Here is an 18,111-nt window from a genome sequence, read left to right as displayed (position 1 = left end):
ACCGAGGTCTATAGTATCAGATCGGGGAACTTGTTTCACGTCGAGAGAGTTCGAAAATTTCTTAGAAGATAATAACATAGAACACATAAAAGTAGCAACAAGCTCACCTCAAGCAAATGGTCAGGCCGAAATTGTGAATAAAAGTTTAGGTCCAATGATAGCTAAGATGTTAGATGCTGAGAAAGAGGTGGGCTGGGAAAATGTCTTGGAGTCAGTAGAACATGCTATGAATAATACGGTTCATAAGGCAACCAAAGAGCAACCCAGTGTATTGCTATTCGGGGTCCGACAGAAAGGAAAGGTCATAGATAGTGTGAGCGAGAATGTGTTAGAATTATTAAACACTCCGAACCACAAAAATATAGAAGATCTTAGAAAACAAGCAGAAGTTGAACAATGTAAAGCACAAACTTATAATAAAGGGTACTCAGATGTTAAACGTAAAAAACCATGCAACTTTAAGTTAGGAGATTATGTAGTAATTTCTAATATTAGCTCGCAGACAGGAGCGTCTAGCAAACTAATCCCTAAGTTCAAAGGGCCGTATAAGATATCTAAAATTCTCGACAACGATCGCTATCTAGTGGAGGATGTAGAGGGCTTCCAGCAAACACAAATACCATACAAAGGTGTCTGGTCAGTCGCAAATCTGAAACCGTGGTACAATTGCGAAAATGCGAATTCCAAAAGATAGGATACGGTTTTTTTGGTAGAGAAAATTTTACGTCATAAGCTCACGTATATATATGCTGAGCAGAATCAGGTGATTCTATTCATCAGGATGGCCGAGCTGTAGTAGCGTTGTATAGGCTAGCTTAAGTAATAGATTAATAAATCATGTAAATCATTGTAATAGTGTAATAGTCCCTTTAGCATATTTTTAGTACACGAATAGTGTAACTAGACCTTAAGATATAGTTATAAGACACCATCTTGTGAAAAGAAAAGAATAAAAGAAGACATTCCAATTTGTGCAGCGAAAGGAGAAGGTGTTTTATTTAAAACCCGGCTACCACTTTATTAACTTGAACCTGTACATTTCAATATTGAAATAGCAAACGTAGGTAATAAGAAATTTGTGCGTATCAAATATAAACATACGAAAACTAATAGCCCTATTATGTATAGCAACCGGTGTGTAGTTGCTGGTCTAGTAGCAGTGGCAACCAGTATCGTATTTTGTATATGTATAGCGATTAAACTCAGTATACAGAAAAACGCAGACAACATCCAAATTGACTTTTTAACATGTACATTTCGAAGTAATTGGCAACTTTGCTCCAATGTGTTTAACAATTTATGTAAACAAAAATAAAACAAAATCGTCATAAGCGGTAAACTGAAAATTGCGCTACTAGACTCAGTAGCTGGCGGTCAGTAGCCAGTTGCCATACGTAATGCGAATTTTAAAATACGGTTGGCCACCGGCTATCAGTCACCATACAAAATAGGGCCATAGCTTACCAGTAACGCGTGAATAATGAAACATCCTTTTCTGTTTATGTACAGGTATTTTAGTTTCTTTTCAGGTGCTGATCCAATCTTATTCTAAAAATTTATTTTGCTTTTATTCTCCTCTTCTTCGCTATTGTCAAATTTGATGTGCTTGGGACAAATCTTCTGCACGATTAAAGAAGTAACGGGAAAATTTTCCTTAAATTCGGTGCAAATTTGAAAAAATGAGAGCGTGTAGAGGAGCTTTTTCCGATTCTAAAAGTGAAAACCCAAGGGCGCTGAGGCTTCTATTTTAAAAGTTACTAACTTTTAAGATTGCACAATTCACCATACAAATTTCATTGAATGCATGGAAGTTTGGAAATGAACACAGTTGTTGGTGCTGCCAGATGATGAGAATAGTAAAAAAAAGTCGCGGATTTTTTATTGAAAAATTTCACTTTATATTGAAATACTGTTTTACATAAAAAAAGTAAAAATTTTCATTATTTATCGAATTATTAATTTTTTATAAAAAAGCGCCGCAGACGAAAATTTGTAATAAAAAACCCCGCGATTTTTTATAAAAAAATTTCATTATTTATAGAATTAATGTTTTTTTTAAAGCGCCGCAGTCAAAAATCTTTAATAAAAAACTGTGCGATTTTTTATGACAAATTTTCATTATTTATCGAAGTATCGTTTTTTTAAAGTGGCGCATTACACATATTTTCAACAAGTCGTTGCAGACTGGTTACTTCCCCTCCCTATGGAAGTTATCCTTTATATGCCCCATACACAAGTCTGGCCCAAGATCGGAAGCAGATAACTATAGACCGATATGTGTGCAATCATCATTAGCAAAACTGCTGGAGAAGATAGTATTATCCAAATTATCTTCATCTTTGAAAAATGTACTCTCATCCAAACAACATGGCTTCATCGGCGGAAGATCTACCACAACGAACTTGCTTTTGTATGTCAGCCACATAATCAAGTCTATGAGTATGGGTTACGACGTTCACAGTATATACACCGACTTTAGTAAAGCCTTCGATACGGTTGACCTCGACAGACTAATCGACAAACTAAGTCTTTATGGTATTCGTGGCAAAGTTTTAGATTGGTTTCGCTCATACCTGTGCGGTAGAAGACTTGTTGTAAGAGTGAACGGGTTCACTTCCGACGAGATCGCTGTTACCTCAGGAGTACCTCAGGGGTCGCACCTTGGCCCTGCGCTTTTTAACATCTTTGTGAATGATATTGGTCACAATATTAAGTCGGAATTTTTAATGTTTGCTGACGACCTAAAAATTTTCCGACAAATAACGTGCGCCGCCGACTGTGAGGCTTTACAATCGGACATAAACCAGCTTTATGACTGGTGCCTGGTCAACAAACTAAATTTAAACATAAAAAAATGTACCGTAATGTTATTTTCTCGCTCACTGAACCCAAGTCGCTTTGAATATACACTAGGCCGCAATCTACTAGAAAATGTATCTACTATGAGAGACCTTGGTGTAACTATAGACAGCAAGCTAACCTTCAGTAGCCACGTTGACAGTATAATTCTAAAAGCCTATCGGACAATGAGCTTTATCATCAGATCGAGCAAAGATTTCAGCAATACAGATACACTGATTAACTTGTACTCAACGCTAGTACGGCCGTCACTGGAATACTGCTCAGTTGTATGGTCTCCATATACTGATACGCTTGTAAACAGAATTGAAAATATTCAATACAAGTTCTGTAAATTTGTATCTGCCTTTGAACGTCGCAACGGCCGAGAAACCAACGCTAATGCAGTCATGGAACAGTTCAACTTAAAGAGTTTGACTTGTCGAAGACAGATACACGACCTATCGTTCTTCTTCAAAGTGATCAATGGGTTCATTGACTCTCCGGAGGTACTTGAAAAATTTAGTATAGTCTGCCCTTATACACGCCTGAGAAGGAACCGTCTACTCCTCACGACGAAATCATCGAAAAACTATGTCATTAATGATCCCTGTAATAGGGTAGCCAAGTTGGTCAACGAACACTGTTCTGCAGTAGACTTTTTCGGTGATACACTCAATTCATTCTTGTACAAAATTAAGAGAGCAGTATGTTGTTAGTTGGTTCCTACTTATTACCATGCAATTGTTAATTTATTATACCTATGTTATGCTATTTTTGTGTTCATTTCTTTTTTTTTCTCTCTTTATTGTATGTATAAAGCCGATTGGCGTTAAATAAATAAATAAATAAATTATTTATCGAAGTATTTTTTCTTTTAAAGCGCCGAAGACACCCATTTAATCTCTAATGTTATCGAGATCATTATGAAACAGAAGTAGATTGTTGAATATCGTTTCATTTTAGTGTACATTTAATTTTCGAACATCTAGTAGCACCTTTCTATCCACCATTACAGCCATTTTGATTTGTTTGCTTATTTACTTTGATGAAGACAAATAGTGAAATTATTAAACGCGTTTTATATTGTTAAAAAATAAAATAAAATACATTTAATGTATACAAAATACACGTGAGCATTGCAGAGATCGCATATTTATCAAAATATAAGTGTTAAGTTCTCTTTTTATGAGAAAATTTGCTAATTTACTAATAAAGTGAAGAGTGATAAATAATGTTAATATATAAGATTCAAGTTTTATGACAAAATTTGTGATAGTCTTGTGAAAACACCCAAAAACCTATGTAATGGAAAGCCAACGCAAAAATCGCGTTGATTTTTAATAATTTTTTTTTTGCTGAAGTTGATAGGCAATTGCTTCCTTATAAAAGAAATTGTGGAGAAATGCATGGGAAGAAAATGCACAACACTGTCAGCCAAAAAAAAGTATTAAAAATCAGCGCGATTTCCTAGTGTCTTGAAACTTGCACTTTAATCCACTATAGGCTATAAAACTTCCATAAAATAAACAAAAGAGAAAATAGTAAAAACTAGTCGAATGTTGCTTAACTTCGGCTGCGCTTCTCCAAACTTATTTAAGTGGAAATTAACTTTAATTTAATTTTTTATTTAATTCTCATTTAAATTATTTTCAGTTTCAATAAGATCTTTATTTAAGTGAGTAAAAAGTGGTTGTAAAACAGACTTGGCCAGCGAAAGCTTTCATTTGTACTGAGAGCTTTGAAAAGCTTTGGCACGCTGTGTTGTAAGAGCAGGGCTGGTATACAAGTAAGCAGCAGATACACAAACTTGTGGTGTGTATATTGATCAGCTGATTAAACATGTAACATGTTGTTGTTGTTGTAACAGCATACAAACTCCCCAAAGACTTTTTGGGGAGTGTTGCTGGAGTGACAGTCCTTGGCCAGATATAAATCTGGGTCGTTCCGGTTACGTAGACCCGACTGCCGTGGGAACGAAACATGTAACATCTCTGAATGTGGTTATTCTGATTTCATTTTTATTTAAGTGAAGAGCATAGGTTACTTAAATCAAACTGAAAACATATTAAAACTGATTGGTGAAACCAAAAATTTGGAAATTAAAGTAATTTTGATTTAAATAAAGCTGGTGAAACGCAACTCTAATCAGCTGAAAACAAGGGCATACAAAAAGGTGGCAACCCCATTCAAAATTAAATAATATAAAAACTTTTTAATATACAACGCTTTTATAAATGGACTAAAAAGTAGAAAATAATAATTCTCAGTCCCATAGAATTGGTTTTGATAACTTTTGATTTTGAAATTTGGGCAAGTCGTTATAAACAATTTATGAGATTGAAAATTAAAAGCGTGGGGCGCATGCAATACAAAGCAATAGATTTAATTGACAATAGTCAATCTACATAACATATACCTAAAATTTCTACAGAGAATGTACAAATTTGAGATCGATTTTAAGCGGTCGTTATTCATATATCCACATACATAAATATATGTATTTCCCTTCATATCAATTCTGGTCTATTACATGAGTCCCACGCTTTTCATTTTCAATCTCATAAATTGTTTATAATGACTTGCTAAAATTTCAAAATCAAAAGTTATCAAAACAAATTGTATGGGACTGAGAATTATTATTTGTTTTTAGTCCATTTATAAAAGCGTTGTAAAAAGTTTTTTTTTTGTATATTAGGTGCATTCTTTTGCAACCGAGCTACAAAAAACACTCTCTTAAATGACGAAATACACGCACAGCAACAACACAAACTCGGCTATTTATCCGAGTGCAGCCAGGGCGGTTAAAAAATAAGCGACCCGAAGGATAGTATTGTTAAGTGAAAAAACTGCTCTATTGTGAATTGTTAATAGGAAAGTGGAGAGTGCAATTTTTGTTCCCTTACATACGTGACTTTAAAATATGTATTTATATTAAGCAAATACCTCGCATAAATACTCATTTAAATTGGTTTTTGTATCTAAATCCCGTTAAACTATTCACATGTTTCTTTCCAGCTACCAACCGGGTCGCTTTAGTAGCTAAAAGGAAATTTTACAGGAGTTGAGCGTTCTTTTGTCGCTCGCTTAGAAAAAATGCACCTATTATTTATTTTCTACTTTTTAGTCTTGTCTGTATAAAATTTGCAAAAGATATTAAAATAATTCAACGATATTAATAGATTGGTGCACACACATGTATATACATATGTATGTACATACATACGAGCGCCAATTAATTTCATTTAAAGAAATGGGGTGTCGTCCATTTCCGCTTTAGTTCAAAATGGGCATATTATATTTCAAAAAAAGTAATTTTGCTGCCTTTTCTCCCATGAGGAGATTTCTTAGAGGCTCGTATATAAGGCCGGCTGCCTAAAAAATTGCTCACTTGGAACGGCGGGTGGAGCGCTCAAATATTTGCGGCCCAGATCTGTCAATTTGCCGTATTTTTGTTTAGTTTTTCACCAATCGAGAAGATTTTCACCAAGATGAGCCCGTTTTTCTTTAATATAGGCCTTCAATTGAGCTTTTATTTCACATTCTTTAATGTCTCCAGAGTTTACATCCGAGCCTTTGCTTTCGCTGGAGGAATCTAAAATTATTTTACTTATATTTAGCAGTACTTGTTAAAGGCCCATCAATGTTGCTTTATATACTACTTAACCGTTTAGCGCCTGAAGCTAAAAGCCGGTTATTGCCCGCACCTTGGTTAGACAGACTTAGGGCCATTTCAACAACGTTAGTGTGGACTACACATTCGCATTCGCAAAACATTCGTATCATTTGATGCGAATGCGAATGTCGAATGCGAATGTGTAAAATGATGCGAATCATTCGCATAATAGAATAATAGTAGGGTAAGAACTGCGACCAATAGGTCTATTGTGCCCCGAGCTAATCACAACACTGAATCCAGACCCAGGGACTCCAAGAATTTCAGAATGGATCTCGGGGGCAGGGAGTGTATGTGATCTTCACTTGGCCATATGTGTCCTAGGCACCTCTCCCTTCTTCGCGAAACGGCCTCACACTCCAGGAGAAGGTGCATTGGTGTCTCTTTGGCGGAGTCACAGAAGCGACATAAGTCGCTTGACCAGATCCCCAGATTAAACAAGTGGCCTCTGAGCCTACAATGACCCGTCAAAATACCTGTTATGATTCTTAGCCTCGCCTTGGGGAGGTTTATAAGTAGCCTGTATCTCTTTGGGTTATACCCCTCTAATAGGCTCTTGGCTTGACGAAGTCCCGAGATACTTTGCCAATGCTGTTCCCTCAGTTCGCTGTTTTCCTTCCTGAGTGCCTCTTTTATCGTACTGGGACCCACCGCAAGGAAGGGCTCAGGTCCTACCGGCGTCGAGGCAGCCGCCCGCCTGGCCAGCTGATCGGCTACTTCGTTACCCTTGACACCCATATGACCTGGTACCCATATTAGCCGGACGGTGTTGTGCACAGCAAGGGCATTAAGCTTCTCGATGCACTCCAAGACTAAAGAGGATTTGACCTCGAAGGATGAGAGAGCTATGAGTGCCGCCTGACAATCGCTTAGTATAAGTATCCTCTCCCTTCGATAATTCCTGCGAAGGTTAATCTCTGCGCAAAGACTGATTGCATAGACTTCGCTTGGAAGATGCTGGGGAAAGTCCCCAAAGGGACTGAGAGTTTCAGCCTAGGGCCATATACTCCTGCTCCAATACCCTCAGGCGTTTTGGAGCCGTCCGTGTACCACTGTAAAGTGCTCGCCTGGACGTGTCCCTCCAAGATAGGCGTGCTCCAAGTCGCCTTTCTGTATAGATCGACTTTGAAGTTTCTTTCAAAGACCACTACTCTGTGCATATCATCCCTAGGAAACATTCCTGGTATGTATTGTGTACGTGAGTGCCGTTTTTGTTTATGTGTTGTGTATATGTTTATTTACAAACGTACGTGTTCCTTTTCTTTTGTACGGTTTTATTGATATATTTGTACTGTATTGTTTTCGGACGGTACTAGCTCTTACTGCCAATATAGGAGTATTACATATATGCATGCGCCCCAGGCTTTTCATTTCCAATCTCATAAAGGCATGAAGCCTCGGCGTAGTTTTCAAAAAAGTCGAAAAAACGGTTAAAATAAATGCCTGAGCGAAATTAAAGGTTAAGACATATATAGGAAAAATTCATGAGAAATATTTTCGTAGAACATTTAAACCCCATTAGCACCCGCCTGAAAGGATCGTTTTGACCCTTACTTCAAGAAACCCCACAAAAGACAAATTAGGAAGGTGGTAAGAGGATTGATATATTCTAGAAAATTTTCCTTTCGAAAATTCTAATAGGGGTCTTCTTAGGCAAAAAACTGCATGCCACCAACTAAAAGTCTCTATTAAATTAAAAGAAATTCTTGATTATATTGAAAAAGGGGCAAAAATCCATCACAAAAAAAATCAAAAAAATCAACGGGATTTTTAGGGGTTTGAAACTTGCACTTCATAAAACTGCATTCCCAAAAATGTTATAAGGATTAAGATTAAACATTTGAAATTTAATGGTAACATATGTAATTGAAAATGGACTTGTCTGAAATATATTACGTTGCCACGTCTGACAAGCTCCTGCAATCTCTTTTGGAAATTCTTGAGTTTGCCAGAAAGTCTTTTTTGCAGACTTGCAGGTTTAGTAAATTTGTCAGGTCATTTATTTTGTTATAGCATAAAAATGTCTGGTAACATAATTGAGAGTGGACTTGTCTGTATTCAGTGTAAGCGGACAAAAAGTAGTATTGAAAAAATTTATTTTCAGAGATAAAAACCGCTTTCGAAAGCCACTTTACATGCAAAGTATAAAGAGCGTGTCAGACATGGATATATTTCCAACTTTTCCACGCATTCGTTGTCAAATTGAGAAAGAGAAATTTTATTTCGACGCGTGAACAGCCAGAAAGACCCTTCCGTCACATTTCGAAAATCAGTTTCAGAAATAATAGTTGTGACTGCAATTGAGAGAGCGCAATTCGATTTCGGAAATATATTTTGACTTGCTCGTGCGGCACTAGCAATCTGCAATTCGCCTTTGGGAAATAAAAATCCTCTTTCGAAAGATACTTTACATGCAAGATGTGACTGCTCATACAATTGCTTTCTGAAATTTCTCAATTTGACAGGCTTTTCGAAATATACGCATTGCCAAGTCCGACAGGCTCTTAACTGCTCCTGCAATCTCTTTTGGAAATTCTTGAATTTGACAGACTTTTGAAAAGGACTTGCACTTGCCACGTGTTGAGGTTGTCTGATGAACCTCTGGACTTCGTCCGTCAGTTCGTAGAGATGCCTCCTGACGTGCCTGGGCGTGGGCTCTTCTGCAAGCAGTGGTCTGTTTGGGTTACCACGTCTGTGGCTCCCAACTAGAAACTGCTTGCAGAGCATCTTGTTATGCTCCTTAACGGGGAGCACATGGGCCTCGTCGTGCAGGTGATGTTGCGGCGGCATTAAAAGGCATCCTGTCGCTGTCCTGAGTGCACTGTTTTGGCAAGTCTGCAGCTTCGCACACTGCCTCCTACTATTCCCCGGCGACCACACGGGCGCTGCATAGTTCAGAACCGGCCGGCCAATTGCCTTGTACGTTTCCAGCAACGTTTCTTTTTCTTTGCCCTAGGTGCTACCGGCTAGTGACTGGAGGACCTTGTTGCGGCTTTGTACTTGCAGACAAGAAGGTTATTCCGAGGATGTTCGGGTTGTTCACCGTCGGAATTGGTTCGCTTCCCGTGTAAAAAGCCACAAAGTCCTTTACGCAGATTTGCAGAAATAATTTTCAGAAATAAAAATTGCAAGGTGTCACTGCAACTGAAATTACGCAAATCGCTTTCGAAAAATAAGACTTCCATAACGTCAGTTGCTTTGCATACGTATAAAGTATAATGTTCTCGCCTTTGTTCAGAACCCTTTCTGAGCTAAATGAGCTCTCTGAATATGACCCGTCTCTCTCATTTGGAACAGTTCGTTTTGTCCTACTTAATTATTTTAGGTAGTATATAAGCTCTCTTGTTTTATAGTCAGTAAGGATTTATTCCATTTGATTAAATAAATAAATAAAAATAAAAAAACACCGTACTACAAAATACTGACAATGTATACGTTTCCAAAACGCATCCGAAAAGTTATCGAAACGCATCGCTAGAGCAATCAGAGCATCAGAAACAAATAAGATGCTTCGTTTGTTATTGGTTACCATCGGTTTTTAAAAATGTAGAATTCAGAAAAATTGTTTATTGCTGTATTGAATATTTAAAATATCCAATGTATAGGGTTGCAATAAACCGCAACTCTGCATATCCAAACAGTTTGAATACCGCAGTATAACAGTATACAAACATTGTATGGATACGTTTTGGAAGTCAGCCTAATTTTCATTTTTGCTGCAAGTTCTATCAAACCAATCGAGTGTTGCCGTGTGACGCGTTTTTTACGAATATTAATAGTTATATAAATGTTGAATACAAGTAATTTTTATTCAAAAACAAAACCGACTTCAATTCTCATATTCGAATTTAGCATTATCATTAATTTCTTCATATCCAATGATCGGATTTAAACCAAATTTACAATGGGACCACCTGTAGGGTAACACCTTTGCTTAAAAAAAAAAAGTTATAAAAATCGGTTAACGTGGTCCAAAGTTACATAAAAACATATTCCGACGAATTGATAACCTTCCTGCTTTTTGTGAAGTCGGTTAAAAATATGAAAAATACGTTTAATTAATTTATTCTACTGATATTGAGTATTCAAGTATTACTGTATTAGATATTTTGTGACTATTTTGTGCACATTTAGCAGGTTTAGTAAATTTTTCAGGCCATTTATTTTGTTATAAGCATAAAGAAGCCTAGTAACATAGTTGCAAGTGGACTTGTCTGCATTCACCGCGTAAAAAATCAGTATCGGAAAGTTTGATTTTCAGAAATAAGAACTGCTTTTTCGAAAGCCATTTTTCCTGCAAGATGTAACTGCTACTGCAATCTCTTTTGGAAATTCTTGAGTTTGACAGACTTTTGAAAAGGAGTTGCACTTGCCACGTCTAACATCTACTTAGCGGCCACTTAATAGCTACTATAGCTTTAGGACGATCATGATCGCAGTAGTGCCTTAAGCCTTTCTTTAGATTCTTGAAAAATCCAAATTCTGATAGATCATATCTTTGAAGAAATAAATAAGGGGTACCGTTTAGTTATTTGTACAAACCCGTGACCCAAATCAAAAAACATTTACACACACTTTTAGACAAGTCTACGTTTTATAAAAAAATATATGTAATATATAACTGCAAGATCTTTGTAGAAATAACATTTGCCAAAATAAGAATTCCTTGAATACACGTTAGCTTATTTAATGTATAAAACCCATAAAAAATTTAAAGAAAATGGAAAATGTTACAGAAAATTTGATGTCCGATATGAAAAAGAATGCCTCATATGTCACCGTTCATTGAATCGAATCCGCGGCGTATCTCCAGAAACCCCACCAACTTGGAATAGCCCAGTTCAAAATTGATAGTCATACATCCCTGCAAACCCTTCCACTGACCACAGGGGAACCCTTCCAAAATTAGGAAAATTTGCCATTTAAAGAGGTGAACTGAGCAGTTTGCCAGTCGGGAGGTGGAATAAAACTGTAAATCCCCTTTCGTATGTGGGTCATCAAAGCGCACACAACGAAATGAAGAAGCTCGCCCAAACACTTAGCGCCGTTTCATTGTATGCTTACCGTCTTTTCGCGGTCGAATTGAATAGTGAATGTCTGTTGCTGCAAATTTTTCACAGTGATAATCATTTCTACTTTTCTTCTTTAGATTAATAAATGAAGTTTAACATAAAAGACCAAACTTCAATACAATTCAACAACTTGTACTTTTTAAATGTATCTATGTTCTGTAACTTATTTAGTTATTTTATAATGGAGTAATTACACTAGTTTACAGTGATTTTGACCTGGGGCATTTGACTGACATTCCTTATGTAAAATTTGCCCCTGAATCCGAAGATGATATCTAGGCATAAATCACGTAACTTGGGAACGATACTGACAAAACTACGCCGTCAAAACACTAATTTATGCATTTGTGCTGCTGTTACGTGTTACTGTTACGTGAAGCAAAACTAGAATCGAGTTGACGATATCGCAGAAACGATCAACCAATTTTTGGTTTTAATGAAGCAAGACAATTTCGACACGATATCGTTTAGACGATTGTCGTCATACGTGATCCATGTCCTGATATATTAAGAAAGTAGAGCAGTTTTCAAGATATACCTCAATTTCCATTTTTCGAGTATTGAATAAAAGTGATTTCATTAAACTGCCATTATCTCCGGATGTAGTTTGCCAATTTCTTTTTATTTATTTATTTATTTTGGTCTACAGAAAAATTTTTTCTTACAGACAAATGAGAATAGATATTTAAGTATTTGTGATATATTACAGAATAGAATAATTATAGGTACATATTAATTTGTAATAAATTATGATATTGAAGATAGTTCCAGTTGGCCAACTATGTCAAAAGAAAATTGTAAAAGTGGGTGCACTTTTTTCAGATCTCAAAACCCGAAATTCAGCTATGTCTCAAAAACTATTCTACTCTTACATTTTCATTTCGTATTTGGTTTCAGCGGAAAATTCAAATAAAAATGTCGTGGTGGGACAACTACATATAATGTAATTGTAATTAGTGAGTGCACTTTTTTCAAACCTCAAAAACCCGAAATTCGACTATATCTCAAAAACTTATCTACTATCTTACATTTCATATTCACATTCAGCAGAAAAATTTACATTAGAAGGCATATAAATATATCTCAGGTGGGACAATGTTTTCATTTCTATAAACTTGGTGATACATTGGAAAAAATGGATGTTCTGAATTTTGACTTAAGTGCTTATGCCTTCTATATTTTCAATCCAATTTGGATCGTATAGTTTAGTTTCTTCCTAAAAGATCATTCTTTGACGTCTAATAAAGAAAACGGAAGTAAACATGTTTTTTAAGACGTAATTTACAGAAACACTGAGTTTTCGTGAAATTTTGTTGAAAATGATGCAAACTTCTTGAAAAATTCATTAATAGCTCCTAAACCCTGTTTGGCTGAAGTGTTGCACACAGTTGATGGTACATATCGTCGTTTAAAGTACAGAACCGTGTATCGCCATTCTGCAAAACCACGTAACTGACATTTGCTGCTAAAAATTGGACTCGCTCACACAAGCTCTTGGCTCAATCCTTATCCATCCATCCTGAAATGCGTTTGCTTTAAAAAAAGAAGAACCATTTTGAAATTTTAGTGTTTTTACTCTCTAGAAAATAATTTAAGCAACCTCACATACGCGGTTTTGCATTTTGTTGATACGCGGTTTTGTACTTTAAATGAGGATATATTTAATTACTTTCGGTATCATAAAAAGAACTTCGAAGTTGACTAACTACATTCGGAGACAATGGCAGTTAAGAGAAAAACGGAAATTTAGCTATATCTTGAAAACTGATCTACTTTCTTGACATTTGATTTCATATTCGTAATCAGGGGCAAATTTTATATAAGAAATGACAGTTAAAGCTATAGGTCAGACATTTTCTTAAATTTGTAAAGTAGGTTATGTCAAAGACCGATGATTTTCAACTAGAACGCGTAATTTTGGGAGAAAAGCTTGCTCTTTTCTCGAAACAATGAATACTTATCAACCGCACGAAAACACTGTTATTATTAATACTACAGCTGCAGCTCGAAGCCACGAAATAAATATACGGCCCAAATTAAAAAAGAAGTACGAATTATGTGACAAAATATGTTTACTATTCTTAAAATCCTGCTTTCATAGATACAATTTTAGCACAATATAAAACAATAAACGTATGTAGTAGATCTGTGCATCCAGAGCGGTTACCTGGTTTGCAGGGTTCTCTAAAAACCGATTTTTTCCTAACACGGACGTTACACGATCAATAACTTGCTTTTAAGTTGTGATACTCTCCCATTTTTAGATCTTGATCTTCGACATGATATCAACTCTGTAGGATCTCGAAATAGATTTAGATCACACTACAAAGTAGCGTGTAGGTAACTGTAAGTAGTCCAAAAGCAATCACATGTAAAATTTTATTTACCTTTAACATTGAATCTTCTATACTCGGACCAATTGTGCGGATCTGCATGGCATTATATAAAAAGAAAATAATCAGCCCTGTTCTGCAAACCGAGTCGGAATCGCATCGGAATCGGAATTCAATTCCGACTCGGAATTTTAATGGTGTTCCACAATCCGATCACAACTTTTGTTTCCCTCCTACTTGTCAATCGCGTTCTGAAGTGCCAAAATTCCTTTGAAGAAAATTATGGACTTATGGAAATTATCACTTGGGGAAGGAGTACCGTACCATTACCGACGTTACCGACACAATGTTATATACATGGAGTCAGTGATGTAGGTAACGATGTTTATCTGGGGATTAAGTATCGAGATGGTGATCGCCATTCGTGGTTGTTACTACGATGCCTGGTATGCTCTGGAACCTTTTCTGTTGCACCGTATATAAATCCATAGCCACGGTCTATACAACACGTATTTAACCAAACGCATTCTGCCACACGTAATATTGGAGTTCTTTTAAAAGTCGATTTCTGAGTTGATTAGTAACCTTGCAGTACAAACTATGAGAGTTTGCGATCATGATAAAAACATTACAAGGTAAATTTATCCTCTCATTTCGTCGGCCATACTTTTTTTCTGACGTTTGCCAACATTTTAAAATCAAATAAAATTGAAAATAAAAAATTAAATTGTTCACAATTGTTGTTGTTTGAGATTGAAAATGAGAATGTGTGTGTGAGTTTGAGTTTTGATTTTAAAATTATATTGTTGGCAAACGTCAGACTGCCTCTCAATGGTTTTACTGTTATATTTTTATCATGGTTGTGATAATAATTAACAGATGTGTTGCCTGCACAACATTTTTCTCCACTACAGTCCTGAATTTGACTATGGGCTCTGGCACACGGTCAGTAATTATCACGATATTTGGATCGCGATCCATATTGATGGATTGATGGATAGCGCACGAACGAAAATATTTTTATTTTGTATGTATAATTTACAGATAATGCATTCCACAATTATTTTAAAATTTCCAACGTTAATTAAAATTTGTTTTGAAAGATTTTAAGACCCGAGAGCCAAGGCAGAGCCGATGTTCGCGTTATGAGAGTAAAAGATGTACTGACGAAATGTATGGATCGCGTTTTGAAAGTGCTACCCGTTCAATATTTATTGACCGTATTGCGATCCGAGATCCAGATTTCAAAATTTTTAAAAATTTTGCGATATGGCTCACAATCTATCAATACTGCATGCTACACCGTCAATAAAATTCGCGATACGTGGATCACGTCAATAAATACTGACCGTGTGACAGTGCCCTATGAAGAAGTTGAAGAAAACGATAGCGAAGTATGTAGATAGTGAAGTTGTTAGATTTTCACTAACAGAAATTTATTTGAAAAGTGAAGCACAAATAATTGGATACGAAATTGCGAATTAAATTACCCCTATTTAATTAAAACGAGTTTTGTAATTAAACAATAAACAATTTACGTAATAACATAACATTATAAGACTTTTTACTATTTTCAAATTCGAAACGCTCTAGCTCCAACTCAAGCTGTCGCAGTTTAATTTGTTTTTTATTATTTTTTTATTATAACTATTGCCAATTTTAATTCGTTTACGTACATTTTTTGTTGTTCTCTAAAGTTTAAAATGTTCCTTTGATCACTTACATTTATATTTGTAATGGTCATTTTCTCTCACTGTACATGCTTAGCTTTTTCTCGGTGCTTTATCGCCTACCATTTCCGACGCAAGATGTCGCCTGCGATAAAGTGAGTTGTAAGCCGAGCTTGAACTCGTACTAACTTCTAAATTAGGTTCCCGAGCTTTGAGAAGATGCTACTTCTAACTGCACTGAAAATGCAAGAAGAGCACTGCTCATTTCCAAAGAATGATCTAGAACTGGAAAACTTGGGTATATAAACGCTCTTGCGGTTACACTCGGCCTTTTTACCGCTTGAATTTATAACCACAAGTTGTCTTCCTTGCGTTCAGCAGAGTTCCGCGCAACGTGCCCTTTTTGGAATTTTAAGAGCAGATCCTTTAAAGCATTTATTATTGATTTTTGCAACAAAACAACAAGGTAAGAATAGAATGCCAAGGGCCATCAGGAGCCGTAGTTCTTATATTTCATTTCTTCCGGCAGTGCATTTGGTAGACTTAAAATTCAACCAGCATAGTCAGACCCCACACCACCGCCTCTTCGAATATAAACCGAAGAAGCCCAAATTGTGGCGCATTGGTGTGGGCGTACGTATTTTTACACATCCCATTGCATTTGGAGACGGTACTGTTACCATGTAGATGCCCACCTTGGCCATTTGATGATCGAGGACGCTTGGAACTCCCTCCCCAGCTACGGTTACAACAACTGTCGGAGTCCGCCGTTCGCACGAAAAACGCAACTTTCCCTGTGCGTAGAGCTGTAAGAGTTTTCTTCCAAGAGGGAAGAACCCGAAACAAGCCCCTACATTCCTTGCCAAACTACCTCTTGGGAAAAGCAGTGTATTTATTGTTGCCAGGAATCAGTGACGCTAATCGCTAGCAAAGTTTGAGAGAAAAGTCATAAAACCATAAAAAAATATGCAATTTGGAAAAGTGTAAAAATTCAAGTTTTAGAAAAAAAAATAAAAAATAGTCAAAATAACGTTAGTTGAAAATAAAAAAATCTGAGAACGAGAATATTGGGAAACCTTAGGAAAAGTGAAAAAACCGAATGAAATTCCAAGATAACGTAAAAAATGAAGTCCTTTAATTAAAAAAAAAAAGATTTCTAAATTTGGAAAAGGTTTAAATGTTAAGAATTAAAAAAAAAACAATAAGAAGCGAAATTTATATTTAATATACCTAAGTGCCTCTAATGTAAGTCATAGTGCGAAACGAGAAAAAGTTTAATTCTTGTAAAGCTCTAAATAGACTCCCTAGCATTGGGAAAACTGCATCTGCAACGCTGGAAGGCCTTTCAACGCTGGAGCTGTAAGCAAACATATGTACATGTAAGTGAATATATTTTTTTATTTTTTATTTTTCTCCATTTCGCTTAAGCGGACCCAAAGAGAAGATTTATGTTGATCGTTATGTTACCCGCTATATACCTGTGCGAAAGCGCCGGTCGCTAGGTGCATGAGCGTGTGCATATGTCGATGAATATGTACCCAAGTAAATAGATTTGTAAGCGCAAACCGTTTTGATTTTTTTTATACCAACCTACCTATCTACACATTCTCTCCTCTTTTTGGGTATCGCTTGCTCTTAAGATTATTATCACAAAAAGAAAAGCCTTTGTGAATTTAGCTGTTAGGATAAGACATATGTATATACCTAGTTGCTACAACTTTCCCGCCTTGGGTGTAGAGCTTTATGGAGTAGAGCTTAATTGGCTTGGGCCTGCGCAGTAAGGTGATACAGTGAGTAGCAACTGTGATCCAGGAATTTTTTGGGTTAGTAAAGCCTTAAAAAAAAAAAAAAACCCGAAAACTACCGTTAAGAAAAAGAGATTCACTTTTCCTTAAATTAAGTAATTTTTAGTGGTAGTGTAATTTTTTTATTGTTGTTTTGCTAGAATGAATAAGCATATGGAATGAGGTTTTAACGTTTACATAATGGATTAAATTTTTGACTTTCCTGGGCGGCATTTGATGACATAATGAGGAAGGAGAAGTGTTCGTAAGAGGGGATCTTCACAATTTTTTGTAATAGAAGGTCATGGTTGGGTAGGGGTAAGAAAGCGAGTGTCGACTGCCACCTTAGACCTCGCCCATCGGTAAGCACGATTGTTAGAAGGGTGTCTGCTTTCTCCAATTTTGCTTTCTCATAGTCTTGTCGTACCTTGGTAGTGCTTCCAATTTTGTTGTTGTTAATTAGCTTCAGTTAGGAATCCTAATAATTACAGTTTACGTGGACCCAGTTGAAGGAGGGCAAAAACCCACCCCATGCCAAACGAGCTAAGGCACCAGAGGATTCCGCCCGCCGCGACGCTTCAACTGCATTTAGGGGAATCTACAGCCACCTACATACCCATGTGATGCTACAAAAATTTTTGGCGCCCAACGTGGGGCCGCTAACGGTTTGGTGATATCCCAGTTAGTACATATTAAGACTGCTTTCTTTTTTTTCACGTTGCTTGGAACGTAGTTGCA

At 36.4% G+C, this 18,111-nt stretch overlaps 1 protein-coding gene across 11 annotated transcripts in view; it reads right to left on the bottom strand.

Annotated features, from left to right (window-relative positions):
- LOC108368216 (UV excision repair protein Rad23) overlaps positions 1–13,729 on the bottom strand; it is a 54,093-nt gene extending 40,364 nt beyond the window's left edge. Inside the window, exons 1-2 of one of the 11 annotated variants that reach the window (XM_017623076.1) lie at positions 13,663–13,729; positions 11,579–11,748 (exon numbers count right to left, since the gene is read on the bottom strand). In XM_017623076.1, the coding sequence (XP_017478565.1) occupies positions 11,579–11,644 (66 nt within the window). In that variant the 5' untranslated portion in view covers positions 11,645–11,748; positions 13,663–13,729. Of the gene's footprint in view, positions 1–11,578; positions 11,816–13,438 lie in introns of all 11 variants that reach the window. The other 10 variants (XM_017623054.1, XM_017623013.1, XM_017623021.1 and 7 more) reach the window with 10 other exon arrangements.
- Positions 13,730–18,111: the final 4,382 nt, after the last annotated feature.

The sequence above is a fragment of the Rhagoletis zephyria genome, unplaced genomic scaffold (genome assembly GCF_001687245.7).
Source record: "Rhagoletis zephyria isolate East Lansing unplaced genomic scaffold, Rhagoletis_zephyria_1.1 Rzeph_scaffold_00050, whole genome shotgun sequence".
NCBI classification, from domain to species: Eukaryota; Metazoa; Arthropoda; class Insecta; order Diptera; family Tephritidae; genus Rhagoletis; species Rhagoletis zephyria.
The sequence above is the reverse complement of the archived record's forward strand: the minus strand, read 5'-3'. Positions and strand labels throughout refer to the sequence as shown.